The sequence below is a fragment of the Chlamydotis macqueenii genome, chromosome 17, assembly GCF_036417535.1.
Source record: "Chlamydotis macqueenii isolate bChlMac1 chromosome 17, bChlMac1.mat, whole genome shotgun sequence".
Taxonomy (NCBI): Eukaryota; Metazoa; Chordata; class Aves; order Otidiformes; family Otididae; genus Chlamydotis; species Chlamydotis macqueenii.
Window position 1 is genome coordinate 966025 of NC_141572.1, and position 20543 is coordinate 986567.

At 37.1% G+C, this 20543-nt stretch overlaps 1 protein-coding gene across 3 annotated transcripts in view; it reads right to left on the reverse strand.

Annotated features, from left to right (window-relative positions):
* HECTD4 (HECT domain E3 ubiquitin protein ligase 4) overlaps positions 1–20543 on the reverse strand; it is a 75155-nt gene that overhangs the window by 44279 nt on the left and 10333 nt on the right. For all 3 annotated transcript variants that reach the window (XR_015260489.1, XM_086761907.1, XM_086761906.1), the window contains exons 2-17: positions 18421–18938; positions 15798–15887; positions 15326–15456; positions 12943–13051; positions 12191–12329; positions 11091–11261; positions 10161–10353; positions 8968–9129; positions 7865–7978; positions 6367–6507; positions 5781–6013; positions 5223–5368; positions 3074–3144; positions 2283–2388; positions 1724–1844; positions 675–803 (exon numbers count right to left, since the gene is read on the reverse strand). Coding sequence is in view for 2 of the 3 variants with exons in the window: in XM_086761907.1 (XP_086618033.1) it covers positions 675–803; positions 1724–1844; positions 2283–2388; positions 3074–3144; positions 5223–5368; positions 5781–6013; positions 6367–6507; positions 7865–7978; positions 8968–9129; positions 10161–10353; positions 11091–11261; positions 12191–12329; positions 12943–13051; positions 15326–15456; positions 15798–15887; positions 18421–18938 (2574 nt within the window). In the remaining variant the exon portion in view is untranslated. The remainder of the gene's footprint in view (positions 1–674; positions 804–1723; positions 1845–2282; positions 2389–3073; positions 3145–5222; positions 5369–5780; positions 6014–6366; positions 6508–7864; positions 7979–8967; positions 9130–10160; positions 10354–11090; positions 11262–12190; positions 12330–12942; positions 13052–15325; positions 15457–15797; positions 15888–18420; positions 18939–20543) is intronic.

Genomic DNA, 20543 nt, shown 5'->3' on the forward strand with positions numbered 1-20543 from the left:
AGTACCATTATAGAAGAATCGTTACTGTTACAGTAACTACTGTGACAAGACAGCCTGCACGCTAGGACAAATCTGGCTTCCATGAGCTCATCCCAGACTATTCCAGCAGTAACATGAAAGGCCACCATTTTAATAAACCTTATACCAACAAGACAACCACTGTCCGCAAACCTTGTCCTCTAACAGTTCCCTTGCCACAAGCATTATTCATGCTGCTTCAGACAACAGATTTAGGTGGTTTGACATAAGCTTTATAAGTTAAAATTGCAAAAAAGCAGACATAAATCCAAAAAATACTTTTTCAAGGACCAATTAAGTGATTTGGAGAAGAGAAAGTAGAGGAGTAATGGGTCCAGAAAGGATTCCTGGCACATTAATATTCTCCTGGTACATGAATCTTCTCCTAGTACATATTAATTAAAATACGTTTTAAAACTCATTATATATGTATTTAGGAAAGGAACTGCCTGCTCTCACTGACAATATAGAACCCAAGCTGGAATACTGACCACAGAACAATTGCAGACACTAGCTAGAGAACAGGAAACAACTGTCTACAGTAATTTAACCATCAAAAGGAAAAGAAACAAACAGTAGCATGCATTGCAGAAACAAAAGGAGTCACAGGAACACTGACTGTAGAGAGCCATACTAGAAGAAAACTTGGTGTTTACCTGTACCTTCAATGTCTCTCCCTGCAAGGAGCTGTCACTGTCATCATTGTCATCAGGTTTAATCAAAATAGTGTTACTGAGGAGGTGGTTCTGTACAGCCATCAGATACCGCAAACACGAAGATGCAGCCTTTAACATAAATAAGTACACTTTACATTATCTAAATCCTTTAATCAGCCTTGATTCAGGCTATCCTTGTACTTTAAAATATAAGAGGAAAAAAGTTGAGGGGGATAACAAGCAAAAGCAAAAAATAATTTCCCTTGAACAGAAAATTTTTTGCCAATTTAATGCAAGCTTGTAATACATATTTAAGAGAATAAACTGGTTGCAAAACACTGAATTTTGTGAAATAAGTCGTAAAACATGAAGAAGCATCATCATCTTATTCAAGTATGTAATGTTATAGTAATGTTCAAGTACTGTAACATTAACTCTTAAAAGATAATGTCACCATAGAGCTAAACTGGTTTCACATTCCCGAAGGTGATGGTTCCATGCTACTACTCCTCTCCTAGCCTCCTGCAGCACAGGCCATGACTCCCTGTCTCCTCCCTGGTGTCTGCAGGCAAGCTCACCCGCCTTTGCCATCAGCCACATCAGGAGCTGATCCTGGTGGAAACACCTATGCATACTTTTACCATTAAATAATGTCGACTTTCACTCATTTTTGTCTGTAAATGGCAATCCTTTCTGCTTGTATGAATCATTATACACAACTGTAGAAAAAGTTTAGTTTGTTTTTTAAGTTGTCACAATGCTTTGAAGATTGAAAAACACAAACTTCCTTTAAATTGAAACAGCTACCAGAGCAATTGGAAAATATATCCACATAGAAACCTGGTTTAGCATTACTGTATGATTTACTTTGCTGTAAGAAATTGTTTCTTCCTGCCCTGCACAGCATAAACAAAAGACATTCTTTTCCTGTATTTGTTAAGACACACAGCTATAAAAGTTTCACCTCTATATACTCAGTGAAGATGATGGATTTAAGGAGGGACAGAAGACAAAAGCAAAATACTTTTATTAAAATAAGTTTTACTTACAGGCACAGTTGAAAGAAGCCTTTGAAAATCATCTTTAGATACAGTTTGGCACTTGGTGATTAAGACACAAGATTCTCGGACAACAATCTTGAGAATGTAGTGCAACAGCTCATCATTTAGTCTTCAAAAAATGCAAGAAAGATGTAAAATGTTAATAGTTTAACTATGGTGTATTTTGTATAGCTTAGCTCAAACATCTCTGCAAGCTGTATCACAAATTATGTGGAATCAAAACAAATATCTGTTCAATTTCAGAGATTGACTCAAAAAACCCTAGCCTGAGATGTTTAACAACAATCAATGCAATAAATTACCAGTCATTTCCTACACTGCACTGATATAAAACTATGACTTCTAATGACTCCTAAAAAACCAAACCAAATCAAACAAAAAAACCCCACAGAAGTCTCCAAGCTTCCCCTAAAATGTCAAACTCCTCCCTTGTCCTGCCAGCAAGATAAGAAGCAATTTCAGTGCAATTTTATGCAAGTTTACCTATAGCAAATAACAACCATACATTATAAATGGGGAGGAGAGGGAGCATATTCTTGCATTTTACCTATAATGTTCATCATCTTCACTTCCAAACCTGTTGTTCTGAAGCTGCTCAGCTAAATTAGTCAGGATAACGTCACGAAGTTGAGAGAGACCACTATTCCTCTCTCCTAAAACAGAACGCAAAAATTTTTGCAACACAGCATTTTACAGAATTAATTTACTTTTATTTCCTCAGATATCTTGCTTAATATATGGTACTTCTCAGAAATTACTGTATTTACAGTGTAACCCTAGTCCCTGTTGATATTACAGACTGGTAAAACTTACTCTGCACATAGCACTGTTTCAAATTCCAAAGACTCTGACGCATGAAGCTGTTCCTATGAAGTAACAAATTACTGCGCATCAACTGCTTCCAAGTCCAGACTCCCGTTTCATGGTGAATGCAAGTAGATTGTTAGTCTTTCACTAAGGACTAAAATTACCTCTGGTTACGGTGTAATCGCCACGGGTAATGCTAACCGCTGACTAGGTTCTGTGTTCTAAAACACAGTCTGGACAAGAAACATTATTAACAGTGACAAAAGAGAACTCCAATCCTTTTCCATTTCAAACAGCTGCAGATTGAGACAAATCTTCCTTTTCTACACCTAACATATGCCTGACCACGTAGCCATTCAGAAGGGAGCTTCAGAATTTGAAGCATTCTGTAATTTCCTAGAATAGGATGCATTTAAAGCAGACTAGCGCTCAGTATTCTGAACTGTTCTCCCTCCAGAGGTCGAGGAGCATTTTCACTTTTTGTTTTCAATTACAAAAAAACACACTCGAATGTCAGTAAGACATTCTTACCTTCAGTCAAGACCAATTTCAATAAATTATTGATTTCTGCTTCTCCAGGATATAGGATATTTAAGCCAGAGCTAAAGAAAAAATAAAAACATGTATTACTTAACATATTTAAAACTGAATAAAATAATTTCAATGGACACGTGAAAAATGGCATCACAGAATCTCAGCTTAATATCTGATACAACACTTAGAATAGCTTGTAATAGCTTCTTAGCTTCTTCCAACTTAGAAAGGCATCCTCCATATTTTAACATTTCTATTAGTCACAAAATAAGCAGTTGTTTCTCCAGAAATCTCTTGTAATCAACTACATTTTACTGTTTGAGTCCCAAATCTTCTTCAAGAGAAACTCCACATTAATCACTTGTATATATGACAGCACAATTGTTTTTTCCATTAACAGACAGATGTCAGAAAAAATGGAAGAGGGCTTAGAGAATGACCCAAACGACTCTGGTGATGGAGTAAGAGTTGTGGCTTATCTGTGATAAGAACAACGAAAAACACAAGAAGTCACTACTGTTACAGTTTTATATTAAAGACTGGCTCCTTATAGAAGTCTTAGTTTGAGCTAAGCAGAAGACTTTAGAACTAGCATTTCCAAAACACCACTACCCACAAATAGCCCTCGTGGAGATATTTTCCCCTCTAACCTGTGATGAGCTTTGTCCCTTCTACATGAATTACCACATCAAGATAGATGATCACTAACTTAAAAGGAGTACTTCGTGACTGTCTGAAGTGTCGAAACTGTTATGCAGACTTTTTCTTCTTTTCCTTTTCCCTTTTCTTTTTCAATAACACTTTTACAGAAAAGAAAACTGGTACGTTTTTCAGTTGCACACTGAGAGCAGAGATTACAGCAGCTTCCCTCCCTCTGGCTCATGCTGACCAACTTGGGATACAAACATCAGGAAAAAAAGTTATCACACATTGCAAGCTAGGTTTGAAGTTTCCATTTGTATCAGAATCCCCCTATGAGAAAACAGGAGGAACAAGATATTACCTAATTTTCACCTCTGATTTTTTTTTTTTTTTTAACAAGTCATGGGAGGACATCGGGCTAACCAAGGGAAAAATGCAGCTGGCTGTCCACACGGTTGACAGGATACACTTTTCCCTGTTGAAAAGCAGGACTCTAAAAATGCTAGAAAATCATACTAAATATATGCTATTCTTCATTCACAGAGCTGCATAAAGCCACCAAAGTTTGGAATGTCGTGATTCACGCACAAAAAAATTGCAGGTTGATCTTCAGAAGATTTTGTTCTTAACCCCTGGAGCACTTCCCACTTGAAAGTAGGAAGTTGGTACTCAGGACATTTGAGACAGCATTCCTTGTCCTTGAGATTTACATTATCTTGTTTTTGTGATACACAATCACACTTTCTTCTCGCTTCCCTGTAGTCATTCTGCTATTTTGACAAGCAGGAGAAAGGAAATTACACAGCATCAGGTTCAAGGGATGCAGTAGCTAATGCGATGTGGAGCTAAAGCAACCATCCTGCTTCGCTGTTTGACGACCCGGTGTACCAGCCCAGAGACATAACGTCCATGCTTCTACCAAAATAGATTCCTGTTTCCTAAACATAAACCTGACTTTCTCAAGACAGTTTTACTACCCTGCCCTGTTTCTCCCTGGGCCTTCAATATTACGGCATTCCTCAAGTGTTATTCATTCTGCTTCCCCTTCCATTCCTTTTCTTCAGGAGAATTTCAGTATTGTCACCTGAAACACTGGTGTAACAGCTGACAGCATTAGCTTTGCCTGTTCCAGAACACCAATAAACTATGTAAGCTAAGCATGGAAGTCATTCTAGTCATCACGGAAATGCAGAAAACTTTGCTTGAATTTAGCAGCTGTATTATAATAAACATTAAAAACCCTAAAGAAAACAAAAAGCAACAAATGAGAAGCAGCACAGAAAGTAATTACTGTTATTCCACTATCATCATGACAAAACACATTGCATTTCCCTTCTTCCACAGATATAAATCGTAATAATTTTATCATACTACATTGACCAAAATTTTATTATATTAATTCAAAATTAAACCGCTGAAAACAATCTGAATGTTCACCTGTTAAAACATTTTTCAAATAATCTAAAATCTAAGTGAAGTTTAATTTGACAAAACAGATATTTACCTAATAGCTAGGCAAACCTCCTTCTGAATCTCAGAGCAAATCTGATCCCTTGGTGCCATCAGTAACTGCCAAAGTAACAGGCCAGACCTTCTAACAATATCTCTGTTTCTTTCAGTTTGTGGGCTGAAGAAAAATTTAAAAACCACCTAAGAAAAATAAAACACAACAATATTAAACACTTAAACATTGTTCACATTAACTTTTTTTTCTGCAGTCAGTTTCTCAAACTATTTGTCTAGGTCACTAGAAATCTCAGAGCCAGAAACTGACTTTGGATCAAAAAAAAAGAAGAAAAAAAAAAAAAAAAAAAAAAGAAAGAAATAAGGTAGTAACCCCTCTGGATTTTATTTTAATCTGTAAAGGTGGCAATTACATGTACATTCAAATTAGGACTCTTAAATTGGTGTATAAGATACCGCAAAGCCACTGCTAAGTCAATCTCCATTAAATTTAATGCAATGGAAAAAAAACTACCCTAATAAAATCAGTGGTTGTCTGTATTCTACAATAACTTTTTTTTTAGTGTTTATTGTAAAGTACATTTAAGATCTCTTGTACCTGAAAGACAACAAGGATGCAGCGTATTATACAAGTATCTCCATTCACCATAGCTTTCTCCATAATGTCACAAATGCTGCTGAGGTGATGTGCTTCAATCGGATGCTGTTTGCCCAAAAAATTTGTTATGGGAAGATTGTTGCTGGCTGCAAGCAGGTTGAGTTGGTGGATACACATAGCACCAACATGGTGCAGTAACTGGTTAATAACCTCATTTGTGGTTGTTGCATCCCCTAGAAGAAGAAACACTGTTTATAGACTATAGCATTAGCATTTGCTTCTAACAATGCAATATATCATCATCATCTCTAACTTCAGGACGAGTGCCCACATGATAAACAAAAGAATTACCCACATCACTTTTTTAAATGTGCTAAAGGTAGCAAGAATCTGGAAACTTCCAAACACGTCTCGCTTTTTTTAAAGTAAGATAAAAACCACGACCAACATTTCTAAACCACTTTTCAAGAATGAACTCAACTTCTACTAGAAAGTCTCAGAAGGTGGTTTCTGCCTATTTATTCTATGATAATCATACATTTCACTTCCACTTTACATAAAATGCTGACTTGTAGGTTTCCCTCACCTTTGGGCTCCGTAATTACATGACTCACTCCCAGTCTCTGACAGACACAATGGAAAGCCTGGTTCCCGGGGTTACACCACTGATCAACATAATCATTCGAGCATGTCCATATCATGTTATTCATAGTATCGTAACAAGCACCTAAGAAAAGGAAAATATTTTACACGTTCACTTTTAGAACGTTTATTAGGAAACCAGACAAAAGTATTTTTATAGCAGATATAAATCCAAATTACTTGCTCTAAAAGTTCTCCGTCACCTGACAGCAATTTTTTAAACAATGCATTGGGATGAAAAACATTAAAAAGATTTCTTAACAAAGGAAAGAAGTAAATGCACATCCCTTTTAATGTTTCAAATAAATGTCAACAGTATCTGCTTCAGGTAAATACTTCAGTGCTCACTATTTATAAGTGTAAGTACGTAACATATAGCATTCCACCACAAACTTATCACACACTGCCACGGTGCACAAACTAAAAATAGATGAATCTGACATCAGATACCAGTTAACTTCTAAAAGAAGTAGAAGGGGGAAGTTTCAAATGCATTTTAATACAGCTATTGACAATTAAGCACATTAGAACTTGTTTTAAAGGCCTTGTTGTAAAAAAAAAAAAAAAATAACAGCTTAAATAAAGCTCAGAGTTTGCATAGTCTAATTGTTAAAAAAAAAATCCTAAGCTTAACACTCATCTCCTGAAAAGGTTAAAGCCTACAAACACAAGCAGGTCCAAAACAGCAAAAGCAAAGGGATGAGTGGATCATAGGCATGACTGTTCTACGGCAGAGGCATTTACCATACTTAAAAAGTTAAAAAATAACTTGTTTGTCTACATGTTTCAAATGACTGAGGTAAATCTCCAGAAGTTAACATACAATTATACCTATCCATGCATGCTAGAATATTATTTTAAACTTCTTATCTCAAATATTTTTAAGAAATAGGTTATTTCTTCAGCAACATAAAAACATTGCTTATTAAAATGCTAACAATGATATGCAGTGTTTAAATAGCACAGACACTGTTCAAAAGACTATTTTACCATACCAAGCAGGTTAAAAAAAAAAAAAAAAAAACAACCTGAAGAAAAAAACTCATGAAATTTCAGTCATAAAGCAATAGGGAAGTCACAAATTCCTACAACATCTTTCCAGCTAAGATGCATTCATGTGTTTTCAAATATAACGGTAAGATACTCAGGACTTTGTAGCACCTTAGAGCGTAAGCAGGGTATAAAAATCAGACTTCTTTCAAGATTATTTTCTGCTACAGAAAACACTTTTCTTGAACTTCTGTGCAGCTGAAACTGCAAAAGCAAGATACTGGAAATTCCTTCAGGGAATTCTGAAATTTACAAAATTTCACCATAGACATGAAACCTCACCAACTGCAGAGTTGCTTACTGCAAATTAAAATCCAGATAGATTATTTAGGATCTAAGGGTTGGATACATCTAGTTCTGAAATATTCCCAGAAAAGAGATCTACTTCTTACCAAGTCCTGGAACTAGAGCACCACGTCCAAGTGAACTTCCCGCAGCATCAATGAGATCTGCTCGGCTTGTGAACTGCCCATCCGAAATATTGAACACCAAGCTTGAAGCAAGAACTACACAAAAAAAAAAGTTACAAACAAATTTCTGAGAAAAGTTTATTGTATTTCAGAAAACCAAAGTGTATTGGGTTTGTGTGGCAAGGTTTTGGTAGCAGGGGAGGGCTACAGGGGTGGCTTCTGTAGGAATCTCCTAGAAGCCTCCCCCATGTCCTACAGAGCCAATGCCAACTGGCTCCAAGATGGACATGCCGCTGGCCAAGGCCAACCTGATCAGGAATGGCAGTAGCGCCTCTGCAGTAACATACTTAAAAAGGGAAAAGACTGCTGGGGAAAGCAGCAGCGGAGAGAGGACACGTGAGAGGAACAACTCTGCAGACACCGAGGCCAGTGAAGAAGGAGAGGGAGGAGGTGCTCCAGGTGCTGGAGCAGAGATTGCCCTGCAGCTCGTGGTGCAGACAATGGTGGGTCCCCTTGCAGCCCATGGAGGCCTGTGGAGGAGCAGAGATCCACCTGCAGCCCGTGGAGGACCCCACACCGGGTCAGGCGGATGCCTGAAGGAGGCTGTGACCCCACGGGAAGTCTGTGCTGCAGCAGGGTCCTGGCAGGACCTGTGGACCCATGGGAAAGGAGCAGCAGAGACAACATGTGATGAACTGACCACAACCCCTATTCCCTGTCCCCTGCGCTGCTGGAGAGGAGTAGGTAGAGAAATTAGGAGTGAAGTTAAGCCCGGAAGGAAGGGAGGGGTGGGGGAGAAGGTGTTTTAAGATTTAGTTTTATTTCTCATTATCCTACCCTGATTTGGTTGGCAATAAAGAAGTTAAACTAATTTCCTTAAGTCAAACCTGTTTTGCCCACGACAGTAATTGATGAATGGTCTCTCCCTGTCCTTATCCTGACCCACAAACCTTTCATGACATTTTCTCTCCCCTGTTCAGCTGAGGAGAGGAGTGATAGAGCGGCTTTGGTGGGCACCGGGCATCCAGCCAGGGTCAATCCACCATACAAGGACTTAAAATCTGCCATAGATGTATCCAACTTACTTTTTAAAGATGACAAAGCACTTGTTCCTCCAAAAAGTGAGCGTGTTGCAGAACTGCCTGATCCACCTGGGGGTGGGACCAACATCACCAAGTACGTTCCACATGTGTATATGGGAGTCTTCCTTAACATCTTCAGTGGCAGCCCACAGCTAGTGTTGGCAGCTGAAATATTAAACAGAAAAAGATAACACAAACATGCATTTCTTCATAACATTGAAACCTCATCATAACAGGCAGCAAACAAGGCAGATTTCTACTTAGGGCTTTAAATAAATCAACGTGGAAATTAATTCAAGCTACATTTTGCAGCATTTAGAAGTTATATTAAGAAGTCATACAGAGGGGCCACCTCATAATCCCACACATTCAGCACCAGTCCCCAGGAGGACACAAACAGTTTCACAGGTTATTTAACTACAGAGACAACTTAAAAATTAAAAAAAAAAAAAATTAAAACAAAAAGAAAGACAGCAGTCTCTAGTTTCCAAACCAGGAGCCTAAAATTAAACAAAACTGTTTTCAGAACTGTATGGTGATAAACATATTGAAAGCAGTATCTTAGAGTCAAACAATCTTTTAACATAAAGAGATCATTTGAGATTCACTACGCATTTACTATTTTAAGTTCTCCTGCTCCACACGAAACATATACAGTCATAATGATCTCGCTCCTGCCACAGCTGATCAACACTTTTCTGAGCACTGACTAAAGAATTCTCCAAGAATAACCACTTCTTCTTCTTCTTCCGTAGCACTCTAGATGTTAACTGGCAAAACACAGCCTTGAAAATAGCTCTTCAAGCTAACTCTTTGCCAATTTCCCTGTAAGCATATCTATTTCCTGTATAATTTAGTTTTATGGAAATACCTGTAGTTGTTTAAAATTGAAGAAAGAACACTCATGTACATATGAAGGAAGATGAGAAGTAATTCAGGATAAACTGAATAAAATCTTATCTTAAGACAAACCTTACAAAGCTCCAGATCATCCCGAAAGCCATCAGGGCTGTTCATTCAAAATTCCCTAATTAACTTGGGTAGTTTCAGCAAGACCATAAAAGAAAACCCAAACATTGTTCAAATTACCTCAAATAAGCAAAATCACTTCCAATTCATAACATTCAACTTGTGAAAAGAAATGTGTTAAGAAACAAGTAATGAAAAATTACTGAGAGTCAGTAAAACCCTCTGACCTGCTTGGTCCTCTTTCAACGTATTGGAGATGGTGGAGCCAGTGAGAGCAGCCAGTGTTGCTGACGGGGAGGCTCTGTACCTAGACAGCCTGCTCAGAAGCATCTCGTTTATGCTCTTTGCAGATTCACCCTCTTTTCTCATTAATATAATTCGTTCCTGTAGAGGATTTGCTATACATACACCATTTTCAACCTATTAAAATGGAGAAAACCAACATTTTTAGATATTGTAATCCATAGGAGAGAGATTCCCTTAACTGAACAGTAAGACTGAACAATACCATGTACCAAGTAGGGACACAAACTTAAACCTAAACCCTGCTGGCAGAATTTCTTACCAAAAAAGTGTTATAAAAGCTAGACAGATGAGTATTTGTTTTGTTCGTGACTTTGTGGTTCAATACAATATCTCCTATTTTTTCTGTCCTCAAAGACAGAACTACTTGTCTTAAGCTTATTTACAGAACTCTACTTTTAATATTTTAACCTCCTTGTATTCTTAATGAGGTTTCACTTCCACGTTAGGCTATAAAATGCAGTGTAGGCAAAACAATTGCACTTTTCACTTGTGAGACCTGATTGGCTTTTAACAAAATGAAGCAGATCCACAGAAAACAATGCTTTAAATTCTAACACACTGAATTACTGTCCCAGCATAAAACTTAATTGCTATTTATAATAAAATATGTTTTACGTGACAAGACAATTCATACTGCTGGAGTACGATAGTCGTATGTCCTCTGAAGACAGAACTGAACAATACACCTTCTGTTCTGTTAAAAGTTATTTTATAAACACATCGCAAACTGCTATGCAGATTACACATATCGATATTTAAACCTAGTAGGTGGACTTGAAAATGCTAATATTTAATTAAGCAGCACTCATGCTACCAACTCCAGAGTCATAGAAAACACGTAATTTGCTTACTATAAGTTCAAAAACATCCATAAAGACAGAGTGGCCTTTTGGTGTTTTCTCATTGAGGCTTGCAGGAGACCAAATCCAGTAGAAATATGTACCATCTGAAGAAAGATGCACGGTAGTCATAGTACTGCCAACTGGGAAGTGATTTACTGGCATTGGGATTATTTGACAAACCTACGAGAAGGAGAGCATCTTAACAGTTCTTATTTTGAAGTCTGTTCTTATGAGTATTAACAGTGTACTTAATAAATAAATAAAGATCAAGTGCAGTTAGTCCATAAGAGGTTTATTATTGGACATAATAGTACTATTCCATTTATCTGTTATGAAGAGCTGTTCTCTAATGCTTGCCAAATGGATCTACTGCATATGAAAGGGCTTAAATATCTAAACATTTAACATACCTAAAAATAAAAGGATCATCTCCTCTCTAATGATTGAGAGCGTACTCATAGTACCATAAGGAAAATACACATGCTAAAGAGTTATCTATTTTCTGCAACTTCTCTGAAACATTACTTGAAACTTTGGAAGAAAAGGGGAATCCAAACATTCTCAGTTTCAGGAAACATAGTGGACATAAATGTGCATATCCATCCTTAAAACCATGGCAGGAAAAAACCCAAAGTAAACAAACTATCCATTTTCACAGAGGATGATAGCTGTTTATCTACAAAACACAACTAGATCAGAAACAATACCTGAATTTTGCTACAGGAGAATAACAATGAGCTGTTCAGGAAGATTATGTTTTCAGTTTCAGTCAAAGTCCATTTTGCTATTGTTTGACTTTTTATCAATGTGATCATGCTACATTCTAGCTCTTACAATACTATCCTAATATAGGACAGCCTAAGTCTGTATATGTACATGTGTGTGCATACACACACACACACACTAACACACAGAAACAGGGTAACATCTACAACATAACTTACAAGTTCTCTCATGCAATGCTTTCAACGGGGTTTATAAAAAGGCAGCTTCATGAAGTAAAAAGAACAAACTTCAAGAACAAAACTAATTAAAGCTAGAAATGATAGCTATTAATTAAGAACGCTTTCCTACTCTACTATAACCTTGCAATGAACTATTCCTTTTACCTGAAGGGTATGCTGATCCACAACCTGGAAAAGGGAGTGAGGTTTGTTATCAAAAGAGACAGGCCGATGAAGAAGTTTGCCGTTGCCAAAAGCAACCCACCCAGTCTCCAGCTCCTCATTACGGCAGTACACAAAGCCTCTGGCAAAAAAAAAAAAGCAGTATATTAAAACTCTTTAAAACCCTGGGCTACTTTTTCATTTTTCTAACAAATCACAACCACATTCTTGAACTTTGACTGAACTTAAGTTCAAGTCAGTGTAAGGCAGCAGTTTCTACCATAAAAGACTCCTGACTTCCAAGCAACAAAGAAGCAAGAGGGTGCAGTGAGTCACACCTACAGTGATCATTTATATAATGAATGACATAATTAGAAAAAAAATACTTACAAATTCAGCAATTGTACAACTATAAATTAAAAGGTCTCAAAACCAGTCTATAGTATATCCTTCTCAGCAAAGAATAAAGCAACTTACTATACATAAAACAAACCAACCAACCATAAAATACTAGCTATTCTGCTAGTATACCTCTTTGCAAGAGGTTGGACAAAACGCCCTCCAAAGACCCCTTTCAACCTAAATTATTCTACAATTCTAGAGAAAACATACTCAAGAAAAATTTCAGATGAAAAAACCAAAACATTAAAATAGCATTTAATGAAAATATGCTCTAGTCTGAGAGGTTTACCAAAATAATAACTTTTTAAAAAAAAACAGATCTGCAGAATAGCAAATATTCAACTGTCACTTACCGCAAAGTACCATGTAATCCAGATCCTAATTTGCTTATTCCTCTGCCCACTGAATTAGTTGTATAAAGATAGAGCCCATCTGCTGCAAGACAGCGCCCTAAGTCTGCATCTGAACCAGGGAGAAAGAATAGAGCAGAGACCTCTGTAACACACAATACTGGAAATTCTCCATGGTCGTTACGCTTCTGCGGTAACCACCACAGCAACTGAAAACCAACAGATGCTCCTGACGGGTCATTACCCATGGGTCAGAATTATTTTTTTAATACTGAATTTATTATTCCTTATTCTAAGAGCTACGGTAACACAGCCAAAGTCCATTCTTTTTACAGTAGTTTCTTCACATTTCTTTTGAGCCTTATGGACATGCTCAGATTATGTCTAACTCACTCACAAGAACATCAGGGCTATTTAAATCTCCTGTTATTACCAAATAAACTTAACAAGAATTAGGTGCTAGTCACTCAGCTTCTTTTTTTTTTTGAGGCAATACATGACATTAGTGCCATTCTTCCATGATTCCAATGTACATTGCCTATTTCTGAATAATTTCTTTCGTTTTGTGTTCTTATTTGAGTGCTAAAGACCTGTCTTCGGGTAATACAGCCCAAGCTGCTGTAAACAAAAACCCAACAAACAACCCAGTGAGTTTGAACTGGCTTTTTCTGCACACTATTCAAAACTATAAATACAGTAGGAACTAGACTAGCATACCCAACCACGCTTAGGAAAACAAGGCTATTCAACCAAGCTCATTTCAAGTGGAAAACTGCTTTACTGAAATACAAAACAACTTGAATATTTGCTATTAAATGCCTTCCGAATGACGCAAAGGAGCAGAGGACCATTCTCTTCTGTTTCTGCAACAGGTAATGCCGTTCAGAACTCAGAACTGGCAGCAAGATAAAATACAAGAAAGGCTTATGACTACGCAAGCCTTTCTGCTCAGGACTGCTGGTATAACATACTGCTCGTGGGAAAAGAATAATCTAATACTGAGCCTTGATCTAATCTCTGCTACAACTCTGTGCTTCTCTTAAAGCCAGTAAGCAGACCCTTCCACCTCTGAACACTGTTAAATTAAGACGAAATGTATTTCAAACGTAGCTTTGTCACTTACAAAGTAGTAATTATTAACAATCAAGATGGGACACACAAGGCAAAGCACTGTAACAGGGATGTCAATAAACAGCCCAGTCCATCTATTTAAGTCACAGGATCTGAACAGTCAGTTAGAGAAAAAAAAAAAAAAAAAAAATATATATATATATATATAGTCACTCTCATAGCAAGAAAATCTCTTCAAAATATAACGTCGTCATTAAATTTGCAGATAGCCTAAAATGACAACTCAGATTTGTAAATTCCTATGGCGTGCATTAAGCTTAAGGAGGTGTCATCAAAGCTTGAACTAGTATTTCTAGAGCAATGTGAACTTTCTCATTTAGTGCAAAAATAGTAAGTAAATAAAGCCGTAAAAAAAAAGCAAGCATAAAAACAACCCCTTACAAACCAGACTGGAGAGAAACAAAAGTACAAAAGGAAAAGGGGGAAAAAAAAAAAAAAAAGCAATGAACTTGTACTTTAAAAATAAACACGCTCTGCTAATGATAGCTGCTGAACACAGTGATACTGCACAGGAGAAAAAAAAAAAACAAAACCTGCTTACTGAAACACTAACAACTGGACAATACTCAAACTTAGTTTGACCTCTGCAAAATTCCCACTGAAGTCAGGGAGGGTCACTGTACCTACTGCTTTTGATGGCTTCCTCCAACCTGATTACCAGATGATTTAATATATAATCTGGTCTTCAGCAACCAAAAAGCAACACTTTTCTGAATCCTATTATCTTGCATTTAAAAAAAATTATATGCCATACTATCATTAACACATCAGACTTAGAATTTACCCTCTTAATCTTAATATAAAAGATACTTTTTTCGATCTGATTCCCAAATCGGCTTTCAAAAAAGCAAACAAATCACGTACATATCTAGTCAGATTAGCCTAATGACAGTATGTATGACAAGCCAAACAATGAAAACCATTTAATATTCCTGTAAATTAGGTCCTTGCTTTCAAAATTTCAGTTTTGAATGTACTAAGACCATAAAGTGCCCAGACAGTTGATACCCTCCAACTCACTACAGATGAGGCTTCGAGATACTCCTGTGAAGCCCAACTTTCTTTCCAGATGTTCCTTCTAAACGCTTCACCTTTCAATTACTTGATATGTACTGTACTTGCTTTTACATTACTTCCAACAGAAAAGGAGAAATCCTTTCCCACTCTAAAGCTTTACATTATTTTTTAAACACTTATCTCTGCAAAAAGCATCTTCTCCTCCCCTACTAATACTGACAGCCATGAAATAATCCACCTTTATTTTCACTGCTGGAACTACTGTTGGCATCAGGCGCAGGTAACATGTCTTCGAAGCCCCAAGACACTATATGCTTTCCTCCGAGCAAACAAGAGGGTGATCCAGGTCCTCCCTCTAAAAGCAACAACCTTTAAGCAGAAAACAAAATAAGATGCATAGAGAACAGTGGTAGCAAAAAATAGCTAAACCAAATGTTAAGATGAGGATATATTTTAAGTAATTATTCTGTCAGAGTTGATAAGCCACTTAAAGGAATCATCAATATTTAATTAAAAAAAAAAAACCACCCAAAAAACAATTAGAAGATCGTTTTAAATTTGACTTTCTAATGTTTTCCTTCTGCAATTGACTAAATTTCGTTCTTTTCTAGACCTTTCAATAACTCTAAAGCCTTTTAATCACATTTAAAGATATTTATCTGTAAATGCACTTACACATTTTCAGAGTGGATGTAAAAGTCACTACAAACCTGTATAATACATCAGCCACAGGCAAGGATCCTAGATCCGTCTGTTTCTGTAATAGATGCACTGTATGAACAAAGGTTTTCAGCGACCCTCTAAAAGGATAAGAAAAACATGAATTAAAGATGTCTACTGAAGCACGACTGAATACACACAGACAATAGCATCCATGTAGAACATGATATCCAGTACCATAAAAAGAACATCCAAGATACGTCACCAAGCCTCTTTTCTAATTTGCATTTATTTTCTGGATGATTTTCAATCTTTTGTAGAGGATGCGAAAAGAGGAAGAGAGGGTAACATAAAGGAAGAATGCCTGCAAACTGTCGATCTAAATCACGCTGTCTTTTTGGAAGAGAAGGAAGCGCCATGCAGGTAAGGAGATCAGCAGCCATGGGCTGTCTCATAAACATGTACAGAAAAAGCCACCGGGGCACATGGCGAAATACCTCAATCTTGCATTATTGCAGACAGTTACTTTCAATTATTTCTTGTAGCTGATTAATCATATTTACATCTTCTAATACAATCTATGAGTCTTCCTGGGGCTGAGCCAAAGTATTAGTAAAAGCTGCTGCAGACATAGCTAGAGATGGCTTTCTTTGACTAAAATAGAGAAGACCAAACTATTTATTATCAAGAGTCTGACTACTTTTGCTTACAAACACAAATTTGGAAACCTTTCCCCTTCTGAAGTGATGTGTTTAAATGCATAAAGGACTAGATACTTCCGAAAACAAAATTAAACCTAAGCAGAAGTTGTTTCTAATCTTGCCTAAAAGTGTGTTGCTTTAAAATTTTATTGTGATATTTACAAACAGATGGAGTCTGTAACTCTAATTATGATTCTTGTTCATTCATAAGTTTAACACTTTTTTTTTGGAGAATCTATGAAATTTGTAACATAGTGGAAAACACCTGGGGTTTTTTTTTTTTTTTGTAGAAATAAAGAGATACAGAAGTCTTTAACAAATATATTTCTCAGTTTCTGTTTTAAAGGTCAGGCTATTAAGAAGTCATCATTTTCTGAAAGACGTGGGGGCTTTGTTTCCAGGCATATCCTAGCTAAATACGAGAGTCTTGACTGCATCTTAGACATGATAATAGTCAGTTATTAATTGATTTCTTCAGAAGCATGACTGATCAACTGAAGAGATCCTTTCCATGCACTCTGCTGAATATAGCTTTTCGCTTTCTGTCACGCATAGTCAGTCTTAGCTCCTTAACTTTCTAACAGCGTCTCCTCCTCCACGTCCCAAACTCTGTTTTCCCCACTGTCATTTTCAGCTGTATGCTTTCACTGATATATCTCAGCTTGGAGAAAATTGACACTGAATACTTCAAAGCATCTCAATTAATTATTTAAAGCAATATTTACCCTGTTGTTTTATTCTTAGTAACATGAAGCACCCAAGATTGCAAATAGAAATCTCAGTAACAGTCTCATTTTGAAGGCTTTTGCTTCATAACGGTACCCAACACGTGGCTTATGCATTTAAAGGAGAAATGCAAGGCTTTCACAGCTGAGCGAAGCATGTCAGCATACCACAACTCTGTAAGCAATGCAAGACAGATTTCCAAAGAAAATAAAAGATCAACCTTAATTTCAAAAGTTGTATTTGAAATTTAGCTCTTTTACAGACTCATCTGCAAATGCTTCCTGAAAAATTGACATTTGGGAAAAAAATAAATAAATGAGACAGTGTTTGTAAAATCTAATTTATCTGAGCTATGTTCAAGTACATTCCCTTTTAGATAAGGCAGTTGTCAGTGCAGAAGACCTTGCCCCATACAGTAGATTTCTCATTGACTTCATTAGAACAAGTACACTAGAAATTAAGTGGTTTTCATTTGAATTAACCTTTTTCTAAAGTAAATCATTGTATCTCCTGAGAACTTCAACATCTTAAATCAGAGTTAAACTTGACAGGCAAGACTGCAATCTGAGAAACATTAAAGCATAGATTTTCAAAAGGCAACTAGTGACTTTAGACCCATATTCATATTGCTTTGCTGAAGCTAAGTTTTGTATACTCCTCCCCCTCTCCCCAAAAAGAGTAAGTTTTTATTAAAAGCTATTATGGCCATCTCATGCTCAATCACCTGATGCAGTGCTAAACCCATGCAGGGCACACGATAGTTCAGCCTACACTGGTTGAACTCTTCACTGGCAATGAAATGAAATGAAAAAGTGCCTCCAGATGTTTCACAGGCTACACCGAAATCTGAAATGAATTGCCCTGAAACTTGGCAGCAATGCCTTCTACAGCCAAATAAAGATGCATAAGCTACAGGATTGAAGGGGCAGTACAAAGGGAAAAGGGAGACAACTTTCCCCCATGATAAAAACATTTGGAACCATTCCTAGAACAGATCACCGCAGCAGAAGCAGCAATATGCACAAGGGGCACTTCGAACCTAGATCCTTCTGTTTTTACATATGGTAAACACATGCCAAAAAATAAATGCTTAGCTGATCAGTTTCACCCTTTCCAAACCAATATTTAAAGATTAAAAAGAAAAGGACTAATGTAAACCAAAAATTAGTAGCAACAGTCACACCATTACATAAAGTCTTGGTACCAATGTCAACCACAACATGTCATTTCAGTGTAGTTCTCTTACCTTGCACAAGCCAAGGCAACTAGGGCAGCAGCAGCATTTTCCTTTTGCTTATATGGAATCTGTTGGCCTGAAGCAGAAGTGTCTTCCAGCCAGGAGCACAGTAAAGACTCTATTCCATTAAGACAGTCAGCTGGTTCCTTAGTCAAGCTCAAAGGCTGGCAGTCTCGAAGGCAATTCAGTAGCACCTCAGCAGTTATATTACACAGAGAAGGGTCTGTTCTACTTTGAGACTGAATGAGGGGAAAGACCAACAGAAGCCCCATTCGTGAAGTAAATGGTGCCTGCTCAGGCTGCTGCAACAAGCCTTGACGCTTGAGCAAGGCCAGCGCTTCCTCATCCCCCGAGCTCTCCCGGTCGTGCTGCTCCTCCAAGGCTAGTTGGCGCTGGGCATTCCAGAGTCCACGCAAAGCGTTTAGGCGGTACTCCAGCAGCCGAGCATAAGCATTGCTCTGGTTTCCACACACAGATCGTAAACGCTCAGCCAGCTCCGTTGGATTCTTGGTCTCAAACGTCAGTATCTGAAAGAAGGGAAAAAGTTGGTATTTATACAGGTTTTCTTTTTCTTAAGTGGGGGGGCGGGAAGTAATGTATGCTTGTACTACGATTTCTAGATCAGCTGTCCTCTACAACAGATTGGGGGATTTTTTTTTTTTTTTTTGTATTAATAAAGTTAGACTGGAGGCCAAAGAGCATGCAAGTGGTACGGAGTCTGTCATTGTTGAGTCAGCAATGCCACTGAAGCCTAGATGTGGGGGTTACTGACAGAGATTTTTATACTTTCAATCGTGATGTTAAAATAACAATAATACAGATTGTAAAGAAAAATACATACAAAATAGTATCTTTGAAAATCAAGATTTGCCTCCCCTGGAGTTTGTTTTGTTGTTTTTTTTTTGTAATCAAGGTAATTTTGCTAAAAGCTTCAAAAGGACTGAGGCAGTGGAAGGTCCCAGGGGCTGAGTTTAGAGCCCTTCTATGGAAACTAACAGATCAACAGTATTTTGTAATAAGAAAGTACATGTTCCAGTTTTACAGCTTTTCAAACAAACCAACCAATCAGTTCTCTAACATGAACCAAGGGTTGTTACATGCTCTCCCTCCCCTGTTTTTTTCCCTCCTCAATTTTATCATACTGTGCTTCACTACATCTTTCTCAAAATATTTCCAGTTGCTGCCGTAGTCTTAAAATCTAAAAGTCTCATCATCACCATTTCAGACAGAAGAAAGAGGTCTTTTTGCCACTTCTAAGTAAAATTGGAGACAAAGCTGGAACAACAGAAAACAAGAAAATCATGACAGAAAAACATATTTATGGGTTAGTACCTAGGCCGGGACTTGAAAGAACTCAAAATTTTCAGTAATTTACAGTCAACTTTTTTTCCCTACAGCATACAACAACAGTTGAGATCAGCAAAGTCACTCCAGGTATGGCAACCTCAAGGAAAGCAATGAGCCAAACAGCTTCTGATACTTCGGATCCAGTGTGCAAAGGGATTCTGCTTGCGTGCCACAATTCCTCATCTCATCCACCCCCAAACACACTCACTTTGGCCCATCTTTATGCTGTAAAGCTATGCTTCCCTGATCTAATTTAAAAAAAAAAAAAAAAAAAAAAAAAAAAAAAAAAAAAAAAAAAAAAAAAAAGGAAGGTGAATGTGAGAGATAAGAGACGCAATGGATAATTTCATATATTTGGTTTTTGGGTTGGTTTTTTTTTTTGCTTTTTTTTTTAATTGCAGGCAGTAGTCTGCAATTTGTATTCATTCAGAATATGAAATAGACATTTATGTCTAATTGTACAATTTTGAACAGCTTGATAAAACGCTTCAGGACAAATCACATCTGCCATTTCTACAAACACCATTACTAAAGTCAATGAAACAGCTTTTCAGTAGAACACTTACCGTTAGAATCATGAAAAGTTTACTTTCAAGTAATTCCCACAATAACTACACTTGAATCAATGTTAGTACTGAGCTCCTTAAAACTCAAGAACCTCTTTTAATTAATTTATTCAAAGAGATTAAGAACATTAATCCCTGAACAACACAGTTTACACTCAAAATAACTATCTCGTATCAGTTTGTGTGTTCTATTGTCTGCAAAATAAGTTTAATTGTTTG